The 19,186-nt window shown below is 30.8% G+C and overlaps 1 protein-coding gene across 2 annotated transcripts; it reads right to left on the bottom strand.

Annotated features, from left to right (window-relative positions):
* Positions 1-9,559: 9,559 nt before the first annotated feature.
* Positions 9,560-15,560, bottom strand: LOC105342712 (uncharacterized). Of its 2 annotated transcripts, none has more exons than XM_020073110.3 (5): positions 15,424-15,560; positions 12,780-12,891; positions 11,906-11,978; positions 10,716-10,860; positions 9,560-9,812 (listed from the first exon to the last, which is right to left on the bottom strand). In XM_020073110.3, exons 2-5 carry the CDS (start codon positions 12,841-12,843, stop codon positions 9,750-9,752), a joined length of 345 nt encoding a protein of 114 aa, XP_019928669.3. In that variant the 5' UTR covers positions 12,844-12,891; positions 15,424-15,560; the 3' UTR covers positions 9,560-9,749. The 2 variants fall into 2 exon arrangements, with proteins under 2 accessions (XP_019928669.3, XP_011448034.3); XM_011449732.4 differs by lacking the exon at positions 15,424-15,560 and adding an exon at positions 13,264-13,397.
* Positions 15,561-19,186: the final 3,626 nt, after the last annotated feature.

Here is a 19,186-nt window from a genome sequence, read left to right as displayed (position 1 = left end):
TGTTACATCCTTTCGACGGTTCTCAGGGAATGTATATTCCTTTACATTGACGCTGTTTTTAGTACTTGGTGAAACCAAATTCAATGTTATCAAAATGCATAGATAATCAAATAATCAACAGTTTTAAAGCTTTATGTAAGGTAAAAGACTATTTAAAATCTAATGTGTTGAAGATTCCTCCTTATTTGTGTAAACTAATATTAAATTGATATGTTGTAATGCATGCAACAGGTTTTGTGCATGTAAAAGATGAAAATAAAATCCGAGTATTTTGCATAATTGCACGAAAACCATCTGCAATATGCAAATTGTAAACCCCGAAAACTAAAAAAGGAATTAGGTAATAAAACAATTATTTAATGCTTGAACAGTCAATAGACCAGAATTTTTTCCCTTGGTGCAGGGAACAGCACAGCTGTTCCCTGCACCTCAGGAAAAATATTCTGGTCTATTGACTGCTCAAGCATTAAATAATTGTATATTATTACCCTCAGCGTTATCAACGCACTTGGCAACGGATAACACAACGAATTGTTACATGCACGTAAATTATGCGCGTACGATTCGCCATAGAATTCACGTCATTCCTATATAAAATCAGTAAAGTTTTCTTTTAAATTAAGACATTCAGTATAATAAAATGGATAGTGCCTGCTTAGGATGGTAAGAGTTGAAATTGACACCCCGAGAAAACCATTGTCAACCGACGCTAAGCGGAGGTTGACAATGGTTTTCTCGGGGTGTCAATTTCAAAGCAGGCACTATCTATATTTTATTATACTTTCATGTTAAATACTGAAATCTGATTGGTTTAGACGCAGTTGGTAATCCGTTAAAGTGAGCCAAACACGTTAACGTACATGTACATGTAAATGGACACCTTGGAGCACCGGGCCGTCATTATATTTTGTGTGCACGCAGAAAAATCTCCGATAGAAACCGAAAAGTTCTTAGATGCTGCTAGTTTTACAGGACAAAGGTTTACAATTTGAACCACACTTGGAATTGAAGATTTGAAAATGGAAATGCTGATATCTTGAGCTCTTGCAGCTCCCCCACCACCATACAGCCCGGATCCTGCATCTATGGATTTTACTTTATTTCCTTATTTGAAGCCGAAACTGCGTGGACAGAGTTTTACGGACCTAAATGATCTATGATATGACACAAAAGACATTATACAAAATTTGACAAATAATGGTGTGAACATGCGTTTTATAAATGGGTTAATGGCATGAAAAGTGTGTGAACTAAAAGGTGTTTACTTTGAAAAATGATGACAGGTTTAGATTGCATTTCAGTAGTTTGACGTCACCTGACGTCGTTGAAATATGAATGGAGCTCCGTAAATCCAATTCATGCAAAATAAAAATCGCTGAATCTTTTGAAAACATTTTCAAAATCATATGATTTTTTGCATACTTATTTTCAATTGGTGGTCATTTAATAAAACATACGTCATCCTACAAAGTACACAGTCATTTTGCTGTAAATCACTTTGTCCGCGAACTTTTCTATAGTCTGTCCCAAGATATTTTGGATTCACATTTTGCTTAATTGCTTGATATTTATAAATACCTCAGGGTTCAAACGATGTTCATTCAAAAGTATAAAAAATTTCCAAGATTTCTCAGTCGAAACGCCCCCTGTTAGCGTATCAGGTTCAATACAATGCTAAAAAATGTGATGTCTACGGAGATTTTGTATTGCAGCAAGCCCGGATGATAACGTTGAAAAATTGCGCGATGTATTCCGAGTGTATTCCGAATGGAGAAAAGCTGTAAACATTCCCCATTATAAATATCCGTAAGGAATCTGTTTTCGTTCCTGTAAATTTTTCTGAGTGACAATTGATAATGTGTCAATGAAATTATCTTGCAATTGGAAATTATCCCTTTCAACTATTACAAGTGCACTTCTTTCACAGGTATGTGTATTTTTTTTAAAAAATCGTCCAAATGTGCTGCATAAATATCTTGGGACAGACTATAACAACCCTCGTATAGAAAGAGTAACTGGATGTGTGGATTGCGACTTAATAATCATATTGCTTTAAGTGGCTCATCTGTCTTTGAGTCAGGTTGTCAACGTTTTTACACGCATTTACATCCTCTAAGTATGATTAACAGAAATTGCTTGTAATTTACAGCTGTATAGAAAGTGACAGAACTGAAATTTACACGACCCAGTTCTATCCAGTTTATCAATGGGTTTAAGTTTTACCTTCGTCAACTTCAGAAAAATCACGGACTGCACGAAAAAATCATGGTGATGTCAGACTCAAGTTCTCATATAAGTCGACTTGGCAATTTCTTTATCTAACGAACTGATGTATATTTGCATCAATTTGATTACTTTCACTTTCTTTTTACGATCAATTCATTAAGAAAGCTGTAAATATAAACAATCATTTATTCTGGTATGCGGGTTTATGAAGGTAGCGATCATTGCTAACGCAGGTTATATATTTTTGTTGTAATGTCACTACCTTCCTCCCTTATCAATCCCAAAGAAAGCATTCTATTGTAAATAATTTAATTTCCCATGATAATTTTTTTTGTTAATTTGACTAGCCAGTCACATGACAATTGTAAATTGTATGAAGGATTTTGCGTAAACTGCTTTAAACCAATTCTATAATATAAATTCAAAAAACATAAAGTTTATTCCTTAAATTGCACAACCCCACAAATATTTATATAACCAGATAATCTCGGCAACAAAAAGGTAATAAAATCTACCGACAGTATTTCTGGATGATGTAAATATTGGTATTTGTTATATTCTTATCAATTCTACAATTGAATAAAACCCATATTAAGCCATGGCTTAAGCTTAGTATTTGTTTGCCCTTATATGCTACATCACATGAGGTGCATCAACCAACTCTGGTGAAATCCATGTAATGAAACGACAATAACAAGTTCATTTTTCATGCCACTAGTATGGCTCTTAATTTAATTTGTAAAATATGTCAACCTTCAAATATTATTTTTTTTATAGATTGTATAACCTGTTTGTCCATTTTTGTTGCAAGACATATGTATCTTATTTTTATACTGTTAGTGTAAATGCGCATTTCGTGAAAACAAATTTAGGATTCTATTTAAGTTCCTTAGTCTAGAATGAAATTTCGTGATATATTTTAGGTAAAATAACGATCGCACATAAGATACACATGTATAAAATTATCAATACCTCTCTTTTTAAAGGATTTACGTAGATAAGTCACGCGATAAGATATAAAAACGCATTTGCATTTTTTTGCATGTTTAGATATAGGATCTCTTATGAGTTGCGATGGTATATGATTTTAATCCAACGAGTTGTGTGTTTTCTATCCCCTAGCCTTGGACAGGGGATAGAAAAAACACAACAATCATGAGAGATTGTTTTTATCACATGTTTTTCCACAAGTTGAACCTCGGGTTTTTGTTAAACCGCAACATTCACTACAAGACGTCAACACCTTTCCGCATGGAAAAAAGTGAAAATTAACAAACAAACATTTGATTTTCTTGTATATTTTTATCAATTTATAAAAAGATTTTAAACAGCATTAAATGCTGCACATTTATAATCTACGCTTTTCATCTGAATTATTTTGTTACTTGTTCATTCTACGTCAATAATCTGCCTAAAGGTACGTAATGTTTAATTGAAAACACAGTGGAATATCAAAAATTTATCCCATGAGTGATATCCACCGTATATTGAGATAAACATGTGATAGTATATAAATAGTGCCTGTTTGGGAGGGTAACAGTTGAAATTGACACCCCGAGAAAACCATTGTCAACCGACGCGAAGCGGAGGTTGACAATGGTTTTCGAGGGGTGTCAATTTCAACTGTTATCCTCCCAAACAGGCACTATTTATTTTGTTATACTGAATGTCTTTTTTAAAATTTTTAAGAAAATTTTACTGCTTTTATATAGGAATAACGTGAATTCTACAGCGAACCGTACGCGCATAATTTTCGCACATGTAACATTTTTTAATATTACCCGTTGCCAAGTGCGTTGCTAACGCTGAGCGTAATAGTAAATATTATTAACTGCGTCTTAACCAATCAGATTTCCGTATTTAACATGAAAGTATAACAATAAAGTTTATTTTAATATGTTTTACGGTGCGACCGTTAATTATTTTTTTTCATTTACACTTAAAAATATTGGAAACATGTAATAAATGGAAGTGAAAATTAAAAAAAAACATTGAACTGCTAAAGAGCTGAAGGATTAGAATTGTCATGATTTTGAGAGTTATCCTTTTTTTTTCTTTTTGCTTGTAAAGATTTTTTGGATGAGGCTGCCATCCACCCACCACCAACCCCCTTTTTTACCGTAATTATAGTGAATAAAAAAGATGTGAGCATTCATCCAAATGAGTGAAAGTTACAACTGTTTCCTTTAACTGAAGAAATGTCCTCATTCTTTAGCTTTGCAAGATTTTGAGAGGATTTTTGGTCATTTCAGTAGACTTACAATAACTTCACTTAAAGTAATTTCCCTTTATTGTGACGTTAAAGTTCACGTTGGTTAAGTGTCGCCTGACTCTTTAAAACTCTCCTGAGAAATAAAAGTACGCGAGGTATACTGTTTTATTTACTTAAAAAGCATGATCTTCTTAAAATTACACATCTTATATGCTTCTCACTATTAGTTTTACTTTGATTCTCGCGAGAACGTGAGGTTATGTATAACTTTGCAAAAGAAGTGGGGGGGGGGGGGGAGCCCCTCCCCCCAAAAAAAGCCCTCCGGTTCCGACGCCTATGCTACGCAGTTATGTGTTTTTCTTCATATTTGTAATTTATATCGTTGACAAAATCCATTTTATATCAATTTTTGTAGTATATATAGTTATGTTGAAAGTACTAGCACATCTTCGAAAATAGGTCACTGAAGCGTTGAAGCGAGGGGTTGATTACAGGGAACTACTGGGACGATTACTGGTCCGATTTACTGACGCCAAAAAAATCCGTTGAAGGAATGTGCAACTAGTCCAAATTTTCTATTCACACACGCCTTGCCGGTAAAGCTCGCTTAGCACCGGCGCTGCACGCAGGCGAGCTGCGCTCGCTATAATAAAGAGCGAGAGGAGTATATAATTACTAGCATTGAGTAGATGGTACCGAAATATTCCTTGGGAAAAGAAAACAAATCTAAAATGAGTCTGACTCTGTGTACAATGATTAAAAATATTATACCTTAATTGCATCTGATTTGAAAATTCCTTACAATGATTAATTAAGGAATTCCATTCTTACATCATTCAAGTTAGTTTGTCCTGTTCAAAAGAAAGGACGTATTATTTACATTTAAGAAATTAAGGACCATTATTATAGCATTGAATGATTTTATAAATTATATTTTTGACGTCGTCGTGTGTATACTGCCGCCAGGTGAGCAGACAAATTGAGACACACGCGTTAGTGCGTTATGATAAATTGTGTGCTCTAGTCCCGGACTCTGATGCAGAGGAACGATGACACCTTGAACCCCAAAACGATAATCAATGTCCTCCCCTACTGAAAACCAGTCTACTGGCCTTTTGTATGTCAAAATTTTAAAAGTGCTGTTTTGAACTTATATCCTCACTTTATGGAATATCGGTCATATCTCGGAACGAGCGGGACGCAAACACATCGCCTTCAATCATTTCTGGTTCTTTTAAAAGTATCGTTTATTAAAAAAAAAAATCTGCATGGGATACTGGGTTTTTAAACTAGATACTATATATTAGACTGTTTATTTGTGAATGCTCGAGCTCGTGATATTTCATACATAATTTTAGATCTGGCATATATTAATTTCTTTTAAGAAAAATTGTGTAACCTTACATTGCAGACTGTGATGAGTTGATGGTTGAAATGTGATAAGAATATGCACAATTAAAAAACATTAAGTCGTTTAAGATGACTTCGCACTAAAAATAACCTCTGCAAATGCATTCATTAATTTAGTTTTAGCGCTGTTTTATTTGCAAGGAACTACTTAATTTAACCCGACGTTCTACCAAATAGATTTTTGATTGGTGTGTAAATATTTATTTTAAGTTTGCACTACAGTATTAATTTTTACTATATATTCTTACCAAAATTGCACAATTTTATATATAGATTAAAAATTCAAAACGAATTTCTGGAAAAAATCCTCTTGACATCTTTTTAAACAACACTTCATTTACAATTTTCTAGCAAAATACACACGTGCATCCAGCAAGGCGTGAGACTTTGTTTACCTCGAAGTTACATGTGCTTGAAAATCAAGCCCGGGCCTTTTCACCCCCCCCCCCCCCCCCCCCTCCGGAAACATAGTTAGACCTCTTACACGTTGTTTTTTCATCTCATAAAAAACGCCCCAAATTCGAAGGAAAATTCGGGAATATTTTGCCTCAGCCATGTTTTGACACCTGCATTATTAATAATGCATTAAATATTTATAACAGAAATATCTAAATAAATTCATCAAATTAATTTGTGAACATAATGAAAACTGATTTTAAAATGAATTACACAGATTTTTAGAAATAACATGAATTCAAATATTATATTGAACTGCAAATCGATGATCTTTGGTAACAATCAATATAATTTTTTTTTAATCATACGAGATATGTTTTGACCTTCCAAAACACAATTATTGCATATCTCTAAAGGAGGAAGGTATTTAAATACTTAAATATGAATTCCGTAGCATGCTTGATATATGATGTTAAATTTATGCAAGCGAAAACTTAAAGTAATTCGTGTTTAAAACGATGGCAAAGTCATTTAAATCGCAAGTTTTATTTGAAATAAGTGTAATGGAAACTAAAAATTCCTCAGGGGAAGAATCTCATTAGCAGATTCATTTGATGTTGAATTTCCCCTGTTTTACATCGTGAAATTGAAAGTAGAATCGAAAGTAGATCAGCGATCATAAAATGTTCTAGAACTAGCTGTCACGAGGTATTCATAACGATGTTAACTTCACTAAACATTCATACGTGGTTTATTAATTTATAGGGGGAGTTAATAATTTATGGGGTCTAGCTTATGGGAGTGTAATACATTTGATGAAAGAAATTTTTAAAAAATCCGTCTTGTATTTACACAAAGAATATTTGACAGATCTGTCACTATCAATCATATTATAGCAAGGAAGGGTCAACCATCATGTGAGACCTTTGTGCATAAAAATGGCGATAATTTCAAGGTGAAGCATTCGGAAATCATTCTCGTTAGCTTCCCTGGAATGTCGCCGATACCTACCATTGTTCTGAATCGCGGAAAATAAAACGGGTCACAGCTGGTGACAATTAGGACATGTAAACTTACTTACTGGGTGGTCGGCAGATAACCTTTTAGATTGTAAATATGATTATTATTTTTTTTTGGCCATACTGGCACTGTACCAGTTATCGGCTATAATTTTACGTTTTCTTTTCGTGTTTCCTTATTTCTTGATATATTGGAATAAAACTTTTCATACTTTAAATTGTGAACTCCTTATTTATCCATCGGTTCGATGATATCATCATTTAGAACCCAAAACATATTGTTTCTGTGCTTTTTAGCAAGCCCCGATTTTGCCTAGGTTTTATGATTTACTGTTCCAGTTATCGGCTTCGTGATAATAACATAGTAAAATCCTTGTACATGTTGATTTTATATTCTGCAAAGTGTTGATTGAATTAGGTCCCTTGCGGGGTCAGCCTGTAGGTCGAAGGGGTTATTATACATAAATTAAACTCATAGAATTATTCTTTAATCATCATACGGTAATACATACAATCGTACGCTAATGCATAATTATACCATAAATCTCTCGGAATTTAAGGAGTTCCTTTTCTTTATAAATTTTTTCTCTATTGATATTATATGTCAAATCAAAGAAGGGATATAATTACGTATCACAAAGACGTAATAGTCTATTTTTAACTTATTACGTCACTTCCCCCACAGCTGAAAGTGCAAAGATATAAATCAGCGGTAAACAATGATTGTTAAAGCTCATGTTGAAAACATATTGAAGAAAGTTTTCAAGCAAACTTACTTTTGTTTATTAGAAACAGATGATTGAATTAAAAAATCACGGATATTCGCGTGTTATAGACCCGAACCCTCAGTTTAGCCGATAACTGGTCTTAGCCGATTAACTGGTACAGTACCAGTAATCTTTTATCTATGAAAGAAAAAATCTTCATGTTCTATTAAATACTTAATATTTTAGTCTTTATAAAGAGTCCTTTTTTCCAAGGTAATTAATATAGTCTAAAAATATTTACATTTTCAACTGTCTTTGTCTGTGATAACATTAGGAATCAATTTTAAAGCATAACCGAGAAACGGTATTGGCTGCACCGCGTAGTAATACATATAGCATGGGCCACATAAAAAAGTGGTTTTAAATAATGTTGTTTAAATTGTTCACATTGGACAAAATATTAATCATTCTTTGAATTCTATGAGGTGATAATTTCGGTCGGAGCGTGGTCATATCGATCATAACGCATTTCGGGCTTTATTTGATTTGACCACGCCCCGACCGAAATTATCACCTCATAATACTCAAATAATGATTCCTTATTCCTCTAATAAGTCATATCATCCATCCCCCTGAAAGCTTATTATACATTACCAAAGAGCATGTTTTAGGAAAATTGAAACTAAACACAAATACTGTCCATTAATATGAAATGGAACTTTCTGCGGTATTCTACGATTTAATTATCTATTGATACATGTAATTACGAGTAACAAAAGTTCTTCAATGAAGGGGAAAATGGTGATATATTTATGTATATTTGTAGGCTATTAACGTTTATTGTTTACTTGAGCATGTTCATTAACACACCAAAGAGTTTACATTAGGTCAATATCATGTTTACTTATCTATTAAACAAAAAAATAACGTTAACTGAATCGCTTTGTTAAATATTTTAAAATGAAAAGTTTCTTTTCCTGTTCGAATAATGAATAAGTAGCAAGTTATGCAGTCTAAATTCATTGGGTGATTTAAATCACATATAATTTGAAGAAAGTCAATGTACCGATGAAAAGTCAAATCTATCTATTCAGTTTATGAATCGATTTTTCAATCCATATACGAATAAATTCTCAATAGCAAGCGCGGCTGTGTAAATGTCAAACTTCCAAAATAGAAATTTTAAAGACCTAGATGTACTTGAGGTTTATCTTGTGCAGGTTTAAATATTTTTTATGACAATTTGACTTGTCCCTTTTCTTTAACGTTTTTAGGACTAAAACCGTGGCACTAGCTGCCAGCATTTAAGCAGTAATCATGCTAATCAAGGTATTATTTCAGTATAATATCTTACCTTGTTTATTCATATAGAGCAGTTTGCATCATTTTTTTTTCAAAATAAGAACATTATTTATTATTAGTTTATCTAATTCATATAAGGGATTTTTCATTTTGATTCAGTGCATGTATAATGATTGGTAAACAAACAGCGTGTGGTCCATATATGCATTGTGAATTGATATTTGTACCCTTTTCATGGGCAGAAATCCGTGAAATTGCTTATCTACAAATAAAGTGTCAACACAAACTCAATTTAACAATCCTTCAAAAGGTTTTATTTTTTTCTTATAAAACACAAAGAAACAAAAACAAAGTGACACAATACCATTTGTTGTTGAAGATGATATGCCTAGGGATTATTGAATTCCAAAGCAAGCATGCATCTTTTATCTGTAAATGCACATATTTATCACGTGCGTAAACCAGTGCAAAGTGCAATTAAGATTCTTCCTCTGAATCCGATAGATCACTTGTACAAACTTCAAAGAGGCGCTCTAAAGCCTGGAATGTAAGGTACAAAATACTGTACATTTACACTTTTTAAGGATAAACTATAAAGCTAATTATAATGAAATATTCTTAAATACGTAGCATGTGTAATTACTGTACATACAAAATATTAACAGCGCTTGAGGGTCGTTGTCATTTTAAGACCATAATAATCTCCTGGGGAAGAAGAGCTTAGTATGACATATTGAAATTTAAAAACTTAAATATTTCTTGTTACTTAAAATTGGTGAATTGTTAAAAAATGTATATCAAAAGTTTTAGTGGAGACCTGATATGTAATGCGTTAACCATACATCCTTATTTAGTGGTACGAAAGTTCCTGTGTGCGTGCGTGCGTGTGTGTTTCAACATGAAACATTTACTGGAATCAATTTCACATGTGTTTCGTTAGTTGGAGGATTCCATGACTTTACTGTTTTTCAAAGGCAGTCATGCCAGAAGTCATATTTATGTCATGCAGTTGCAAGTAGTCAACACACCAAGCATTGTTTTTATCTCTAATATATAAGAGAAATTTTCCACTTTTTCTCTTGTGTGGACTAAAAGATGCCAGTAACAGTTTAAGTACCGACTTAGGACTAGATATTGTAAGTGTTAATCATTAAGGAGGCTTGATTGTCAACAAAATACATGTATTTATCATACTTACCTAGAATTTTATGATATGGTAGAACTTATCTTTTAACTATTATTTTAATTAAAAATTCCTTTAAAGTTAACCTTTTTTAAATTTAAGCATTCTTTATATATTTGTAAAAGTGTCCTTTCCGATATATTTCATTTTATCAAATAAATAGTCACGTTGTATATTTTATTTGATAAGAGCTCTTCTTTAAAAGGAGATCAATACAGTCTAAAGATGCACGACCATCGAACCCTCTAAAGAGTACTTGCCGTGATCCTCTGATCTATGTATTGATGCATTAGACAAATCTTTTGGTAATTTTTCTCTATCTCTGACACACGCCTGGTATTTTCCTCTCTGCTGTCCTTAATGTTTTGTATCCAGTCGTCTATCGTTACTCTCTGTGGACTTGTTCTGATGGGAAAAATCGAAGATAAACACATGTTCAACTTAAGATCATATAACGCAAATAGCCGAGAAATACAACTTTAGATGTTGATTTTTTTTAAAATTATATGTCACATTGAACTATAAACATAATTATGCTTAAATGCAAGGTGCATTTCACATTCAAATTGAAAACTATTCACTATTCATAGTTTTTCGGTCTAAGAATTTTTTAAATTGTGTTTAAAGCCTATGAAAACAAAATCAAATACATTTTTGATCACAGTAAAATAGACTTTGTATGGATTTGAATAGAAAATAAAAATCAAAGGTGTCCTTTCTTACCATGAGATATCTAAAAAAGTTATATGTATCAACTGCGATAATTGTGTTTATACCTGTATTTAGTGTGTATCCGCCCAATTACTCTGTATTTGTGAAAAGGAGACATTTTTTTTAAACCAAATGAAATCAGTTCTATTAAACAATCTTTTACGCCTAGTCAAAAGAGATGACAAATTTTACTATATATACATATTCGTATGAATCTGCAGTTTTTTAATGCTTCATGGAAACAGAATGTTTTATGTAGTAAATGGCACCTTGCGATATTGAAATTGATAAAAATAAAAGTACGCCTTATTTAAAAGTAATAATTGCTTAAAATTTTCAAACTGTACAATATTTGACAATGGAAATGTTTTTCTTTTAAACTTGAAGCCATTGCGCAAAGCTATAAGACAATAAAAGATAGAAGAAAAAACAAAGTTATAGGTAATTTTATTGTTTAGTTTGGAAGAAATTACACAATTTGAAAATATCCTTAACTTTTATTTGAATATATCTATATCAATATCTTGAAATGGAACGTCTGACATTTCCTGTACAAAATTTATAGATTATACAATCTTTACCGTTCTATCAAACTTTATTCAGCCAATAGTTTTATTTTTGCACCATAAAATTTGTGTATGTATTATTTAGATATAAACTCTGTATATCTCAGAAATCATTTTTTGTATTACACTTGTCCTTCCTAAAATGTACTTTATAAAAATAATGATTTACTTACAATGAATTGCTGTCGGGCAATGCATGGTCCCCATTGTCTGAGCTTCGGTGCCTTACGTTTCCGCTCTTTCTTGCTATTGAGCAAAATACAAAAAATGACCCTTTATATATATATGGCAATAATACATTCTTTGTTCTTTTAGGATCTTACTCAATCTCTTTATGTGCATTAAAGGGACTACGACACGATCTTAGATTAAAATTTTATTTTTTAATTTTTATGTATACAATGGTTAAATTTCGCATTTCGAATGATTGACGATTTGTTTTACTATAAGAAGTCATGTTAAAAGTGAGATACAGAGAATAGAAATCGTTGTTATGTAAACATAGCTCGAATCTTATATTTGTTTGCAAATAATGTAAAGCATGGAATTAACCATTTCTTTGACAAAATGACTTATGGCAAACAAGGGTAAAGTAAATCATATGTTCATAATTAATTTTATCAATAGGAGAAAGCAATATCTATTTGAAACTTAAATCAATAAAACATGAAAACAGTGACGAGGTTAGTGATTTGTTTACAAAACAAAGAATTTATCTTGCTTATAACTCAAACTTTGACTTTCAAATTTTTACAAAGCATTAAATCCATATTTAGCATTTAAAAAATTAAAAATAGCAAAATGAATTCTAAAACTTTAAGCTCAAATCCTGTCAAAGACCCTTTAAAACGCAAACATCAATAATTTTATTTTAAAAAAGGAGTTTTCCAATAGATTTTGGACATCAATTTTGTGTTTTATATATATCTATATCTATATCTATATATATTGATTATATAATTATATAAAATTATTTCTCATCATTAATTTCTACAAAATTAAAAATGACTGAATGTAAAAACAAAGGACATTCAGTCAAGTCTATACCTTTTTTTCTCTTCATTTTTCTTCTGTAGTACAAATTCATCTTAGGTAACGCTAGCTTCTTCATCTGCTTCAATTTTTAACAATACACTCAACGGCTATTGATATTCCATATCTGCATAGAAGGTAGAAGTATAGCTTTACTAGACAGATTATTCGCCTCAACGTAGATAAAAAAACAAAAATTCCAAAGATAGATGTGTCCGTTTCTGTTTATAATTCTTCATTTTATTAAAAACCAAATCCAATAATAAATCAAATGGCAGTTTTAAGAAATCACATTAAACGAAAAATCGAATAAACTATTTAGTAAATTAATACATCAACTAAAACTTCAAGCTATCAATTTTAGAAGATTTATTTACTTTTTTTTTCAGTAAGTATTGATGTTTTACATTACGTTTTATTTATTTGTAAAAATATGACATATATTAAAATTTGTATTATAAGACAAAAGAAAAGTAAAATCGACAAATTCTCTGCCTACCAGTAAAATGTCGCTACTCAGGTATAGACCAAACTTTGAAATGCAACGCAAATAATGATCGTAATGTTTAAATTCATCAAAGTCTATGGAAACAAGGCATACATCACTATGGCGCGTCGCGCGCAGCTCGCACACCTTTCTGAGTGGTCTTGAATAAATTAGATCCAGATAAGTGACAGCTGCATGCTAATGTACATGTGAATCGCGCATGTCATTATGTTATTACTCAAAGTAAATGATGATTTAAACCAGTCGTAGGAAGGTAACATTGATAATACATAAACAAACTTTACCATTGCTTCTGACCTTTTTTTTCATGTTAATTAAAAAAAATATCTGATCCAAGAGGTTAAAAAGCTAAACAACTTTGAAATCAGGTCGGAGATTTTTTTTCAATGAAACCAATACATTAATAAATCATTTCGACCATATTCAGTACTTCTTTACAATCTCAATTCCTTTTCTATAAAATGAAATATATTTCAAGTCGGGAAGTTCTATGTTATTAGCATCATTTGATATTCTCGACTAGGCGTAAAAGGCGAAAATATTTCCATTAATCATTGACGATTGATACCGGTATTTCAAGTGGAATGGTTATGTTTTTTTCCAAAGGAATTGATATTAAAATTCATATAAAGTTATTCATCAAACGTAAACGGTCTATCATAAGTTCTCAAACGATTTATCTATTGATATATTTGGTTGAAGTTTGAAATATTTTGGAAGGAAAATTAAAAAAAGAATTGATTGATGTTTTTCATCCCGATGCATGCCAAATGTGTGTCAATTATTTAACCATTTAAATGATTAATCGGTCTGGTAGGTTTCCTATTTGATTTTGAAATACAAATCAGAGGTATTAAATTTTAGTTTGATAAATGTATTTATCCGGTCCCAACAAAAAAACAACGGTCTACCCCATATCTAGCCTTTGAGCGTAGATTTTAAACGCGTTGTTAAAATGAAGTGAATTTGATCTCTTAATTTGTTTATTTTTATTTTCCTTTGCTTATTCACATGACAATGAATAGAAAATGAAAACAGTCATTAGTATAGTTTTCATCATTGGATGAACATACGCATTAGAAATTTGACTTTCTGAAATAATTTATCAAACCTGTGGAGTAACTTTTACACTTTCTTTGTATTAAAGATTTATGATAACAGATTAGTTCGTGCAATATACTTTGTCCTTTCTATCGTTTATAACCGTGCATGAACATTCTAGGACCTTCTTCTTTCCTTTAGTTTAAAAAGACTTGAGACATCAATTAGCAATTACATACATATTCAAACGACACATTTAATGTTGAAATAATCCTTGGCGTTAATTGGACCGATTTATGATGATGCAAATATCTCAAGATGATTAATGAAAAGATCTGATGTTAATTTTATAGACAACAGTTTTATATTACAATCCAAAAATCCAAATCTTTAACTAGTTATAATTAAAAAAACTATCGTAAATGTTACATCGGATTTATAATGGGGTTTGTTTATTTTGTTTTCTGTAGGTTTTTTGTGTTATTCAATAAATTGAATTTGCTAACTTGATTTTTATTCACATTTTTTTTAGAGACACATACGGATGAGGATATAGTGATTATTCTTTAGTTTTATAAATGATTCACATTATTTTAAAAAAAAAACTGAGTTGTATATTAAAAATTAAAAACAATCTTGACTTAGAATTTGATGAAATATGGATTTTATGTTTAAAAAAAAATAAACGAAATAAACTTTTGATAAATCACGTCAATATCATTTATTTCTTTTAGAAAGGATCAAATTCTTTTTAAAAAATGAGTTTCATTTAATAATGAGTGCTAAATCAAAAACGAAACCAATGCCATTTTTCCAGTAAATGATTTTTTTTTCGATTTATCAATATTTATTCAGTTAACGAATTTGCTTTCATATTGATTCAATATTCAAAATTAATCAAAAATTTCTCTTTACAAAATAAAGAAAAGTATAAACGTTCAAAAGATTTAAAGCACAATATAAAACAGCAAATAAAGTTAACTTTCTTGTCGGAGTGGTTATTTCAAAGTAAATATTTTATAAACTAAAAAACGTATTCTATTAAATTTGCAAATGAATGTCGAATCAGTTGATTTCATATGCATGTACAGTGAAGATAAAATGCCTTACGTTTAGTTTAGAAAGATGGCACTTTAGTAAGCCATCCAAATCCAGCTAAAGAAATACCATTTATTTTCAGTCCTTAGGAACGAAATACAGTCTCGACATGCTTTGGTTTGTGATATATAAATATATTACAGGTATTTAATCAGGTGAAAACAAACAGCTGTCGTACGGAAATTGACATGGCGGTTCCTGTGTTGTGACCTTGAATCTCTAACGCAAGCAAGTGTAAGTGAAATCTTGTGATTATCCCGTGATCCAAACGCTGTGTCTTGTGATGATATCGCAATAGCTTAAAAATATCCCACACAACCCGTTCTCAGGTGCAATTAAGTCAAACTTCCCTTCTTAAACGTTTCAAATTATTTATGTCTTTTTTGTGAAAATAATAATGAATATCTTCGGAGAAATTGTATGGCTTTTTTTCTTTGATAAAAACAAATTATTTTATTCCAGACGAAAGGAATTTAAAATAATTAGCATATATTACGCCGTGTTATTTTTCATATTCATAGTCAATAAAATTACACCAAAGTTATATACATTCTCACCCGTTTTGACACAAAGTCATATATGCATAAAGTGTACAATGAATTAGATTATCATTATCATTTTAATCTGTTTCTCTGAATTACAGAACAGTTTTTTGGCAGTTGCCGATTTAAAACTAATGTGGTCATTGATTTTTGAAAGTCCTTTTTTAAAAGTTTATTTAAACAGTTTTAAACTTGACCTCTTTTAACAATAAAAGTAGAGTGTATTTTTTTTTTTTTTTTTTTTTTTTTTTTGCAACAGCAAAAAATGATTATAAACATATTTATATATTTTTGGCTTAACAATTGCTTCTTTTGCAAAAAATGTTTTTAAAAGGATAATTTTTAAACTGCTGAAAACTGAAATCACACTATAAATAAACGGACTGCGTAATTCTGTATTTATTACACCAGGTTTTTAATCAGTCTGATGCATCGGAAATGCACTGAGCTACGTTGCATGGCGTTGAAAGATGAATATTGCAGAATTGTATTGGGATAAAGAGTTATTGGAACGACACATGGGTTTAGGTCTGTACTATACATCATGATAATGACACGTTAAGAACATTTTTATTTGTATGCCAAGTGGGTTTTTTTGTTCACTTGTTTCATTGATAATCGACAAGGTTGTGTATAGATAACATACATTATAGTATGAGAATGACAAAGCTACAATAGACTGAAGAGACGTAAACGTTAAAAAAATTCTAAAGCTAAAATTGCTCTCAAAATGAGATATACAGGAGTGAGGTTGTACGTGAGATCTAATGTTATTAGTAAAAGCGACGTACATATTACATTATTACATTTGTCAAATCTCGGGTCAAATCATTACCATGATAAACAACTATAAATCACATTTTTAAATTAAAGTAATTTAGAAGTGATAAAGTAGCAAAGATTAATTAGTTTTATCGTTCGATTTAGTCGGCAAGACATCATTGTTGTAAAAGTCGTTTTCAAAACCATTTGCTTTTCGAAATAAATGCATGAAGCCAAACTTAGTAACCATGGTTTACGTTTTGATCTTTACAGGGAAGAGAAAAACTAAATTATTAAAAAGGAGAAACATTTTAGATGTTTCAGAATATAATCTATTGACTTTATATATTTCATGTGTTTTCCTTTTTTTAAATTATCATTTGTACTTCTTAAGATGCTTATAATGTCTTATTGTGTTTTTAAAAGCAAAATTCATATATATATTCAGTTTACTAATAATCCTCAAAGTACAATTAACTACACGTGTATTTAACTAGATATAGATAATCATAATTAAGATACTTATAAATTGTTGCATCTCTACAACTCACTATTTATGTGCTTAGGTTATTTATCAAATACTTGAGTATAGCTAGATATGTATACTTTACAATATTCTTATACAATTTATGTAAATTTCCCTTTTATTACAAGGAGAGGATATGCAAAGGCTATGTCAATTGTCCAATCCTATTCAATTCATTCAATCAGATATGTTTAGATTAACATTAAAAATATAATAGCTGATTCTTGATATTAACATCAAAGAATATGTAACATTATTTATATTCAAAAAGTTTGCAATAGATTAATTTTTGTCGTAGATGTTTTTTGATGTAATTTTAGTAAAACCCTTAATAAAGTGTTAATCTGTGACTTGCAATAAAATTTTTAATACTAGAGAAAGCAATGTTGAAGAACAATCTATCCTGCCCTAATTCAGCCAGAAAGGATGCCGTCAAAGTGATTGAATATAGCGATAAGACCGAATCTATTGGTTGTCAAGTATAATTAAAGTAACCATACATTTACGTGAGGTTATCACGGTTTGTTTGTAAAGCTGTGTAACGGATAACAATCATCAACTGTTTCAATGAAGAAAAAAAATGTAAAAGTTAAAATTTATGTGTAACACTTAAGTTTTTGAAATTTAGAGTAATAGCTTTGTACCGATATACTTAGGGTCAATCCAGAGATGTCCCGATTTATCGATTTAACCCCCGATAGTTGTGTGGCTGTGCATTGGGTTCAAAACAGAAAATGAACAGTAAAAATTTTGTATAAAACGCATGTAAATGCACGTATGTAAATGCACAATCACCATAGTTCAATTGCCACTGTTCGACGTTTTGAACACGTAATTGTCTTTTTATCTGGTATACATCTCTGTACATTGAAAGATAATGACCAAAAAGTAAAAGGAAAAGAATGCAAATGTTGTATCATAAATTCCGACAATCATATAAATTTCATACGATCAAATGAATTATAGTATGCCTGTTCAGTATTAAATCGTAACTTTGTGTGCTTCTTCGGGAGTATTTGTCTATATTTAAAGCTATTAAGTAACACAAGTCTTTGATTTGATTTTACACTTTTTGTTATACTTGAAATTTATATATAAAACTACCCTTACCAAAATATTGACCTTCTGGAAACACATTCTGGCATTATTGCAGCAATACTGCAGCAACATTCTGGCAATACATTGCGGCAATGTTGCTGCAGTGGCGTTTTTCGTATGCAAATGAGATTGCGGCAATATTGCCAGAAAGATGTTGCCGCAAAAGTTTTGCTGCAACATATTGTTGCGACAACACCTTTCTGGCAATACTTGAGATTGCAGCAATATTGCCAGAAAAGTGTTACGGCAAAAATTTTGCTGCAACACCTTTCTGGCAATATATTTGCATAAGAAAAATGACATTGCAGAAATATTGGTTCAATGCATTTTCTGTGCTCTGGCATCAATGGTACAATATATGCAATATTCATAAATAATAAATGTATACAGTAAAGCAGTCATGTATATTATATTAATATACAACCAAAATGAACAAAAAATCTTTAATTGCCATTACAGTTTTATTTTTTTAAAGATGCAAAAAGGTTACAACAAGACAAATATTTTGCATTACATTCAATTTGGGCTTTTCAAAAATAAAAAATAAAAAAGAGTGTGATGAAGAAAAAAAATAATTTTATTCAATGTAACATGCACAAAATAAGTATTGAATTAAAAATATAATTCATAATATTAGAGACCTGAAACTGGAATTTCAACATAAAGGACACCAGTTAAAATTAATAATCTTTAAATTTAACACATTTTATAAATACAATAAACACAAATATAATGAACAAATCATGATGAAACTTGACTAAAAGTACTCAGCCAATCAGTGACAATTTATTGCTGCAGAATAACATTTATTGCAGTTTGATTGACACAACGCACACAGACGGATTGA

This window comes from Magallana gigas, chromosome 10 (assembly GCF_963853765.1).
Source record: "Magallana gigas chromosome 10, xbMagGiga1.1, whole genome shotgun sequence".
Taxonomy (NCBI): Eukaryota; Metazoa; Mollusca; class Bivalvia; order Ostreida; family Ostreidae; genus Magallana; species Magallana gigas.
This window is presented reverse-complemented; position numbering and strand designations above follow the sequence as displayed.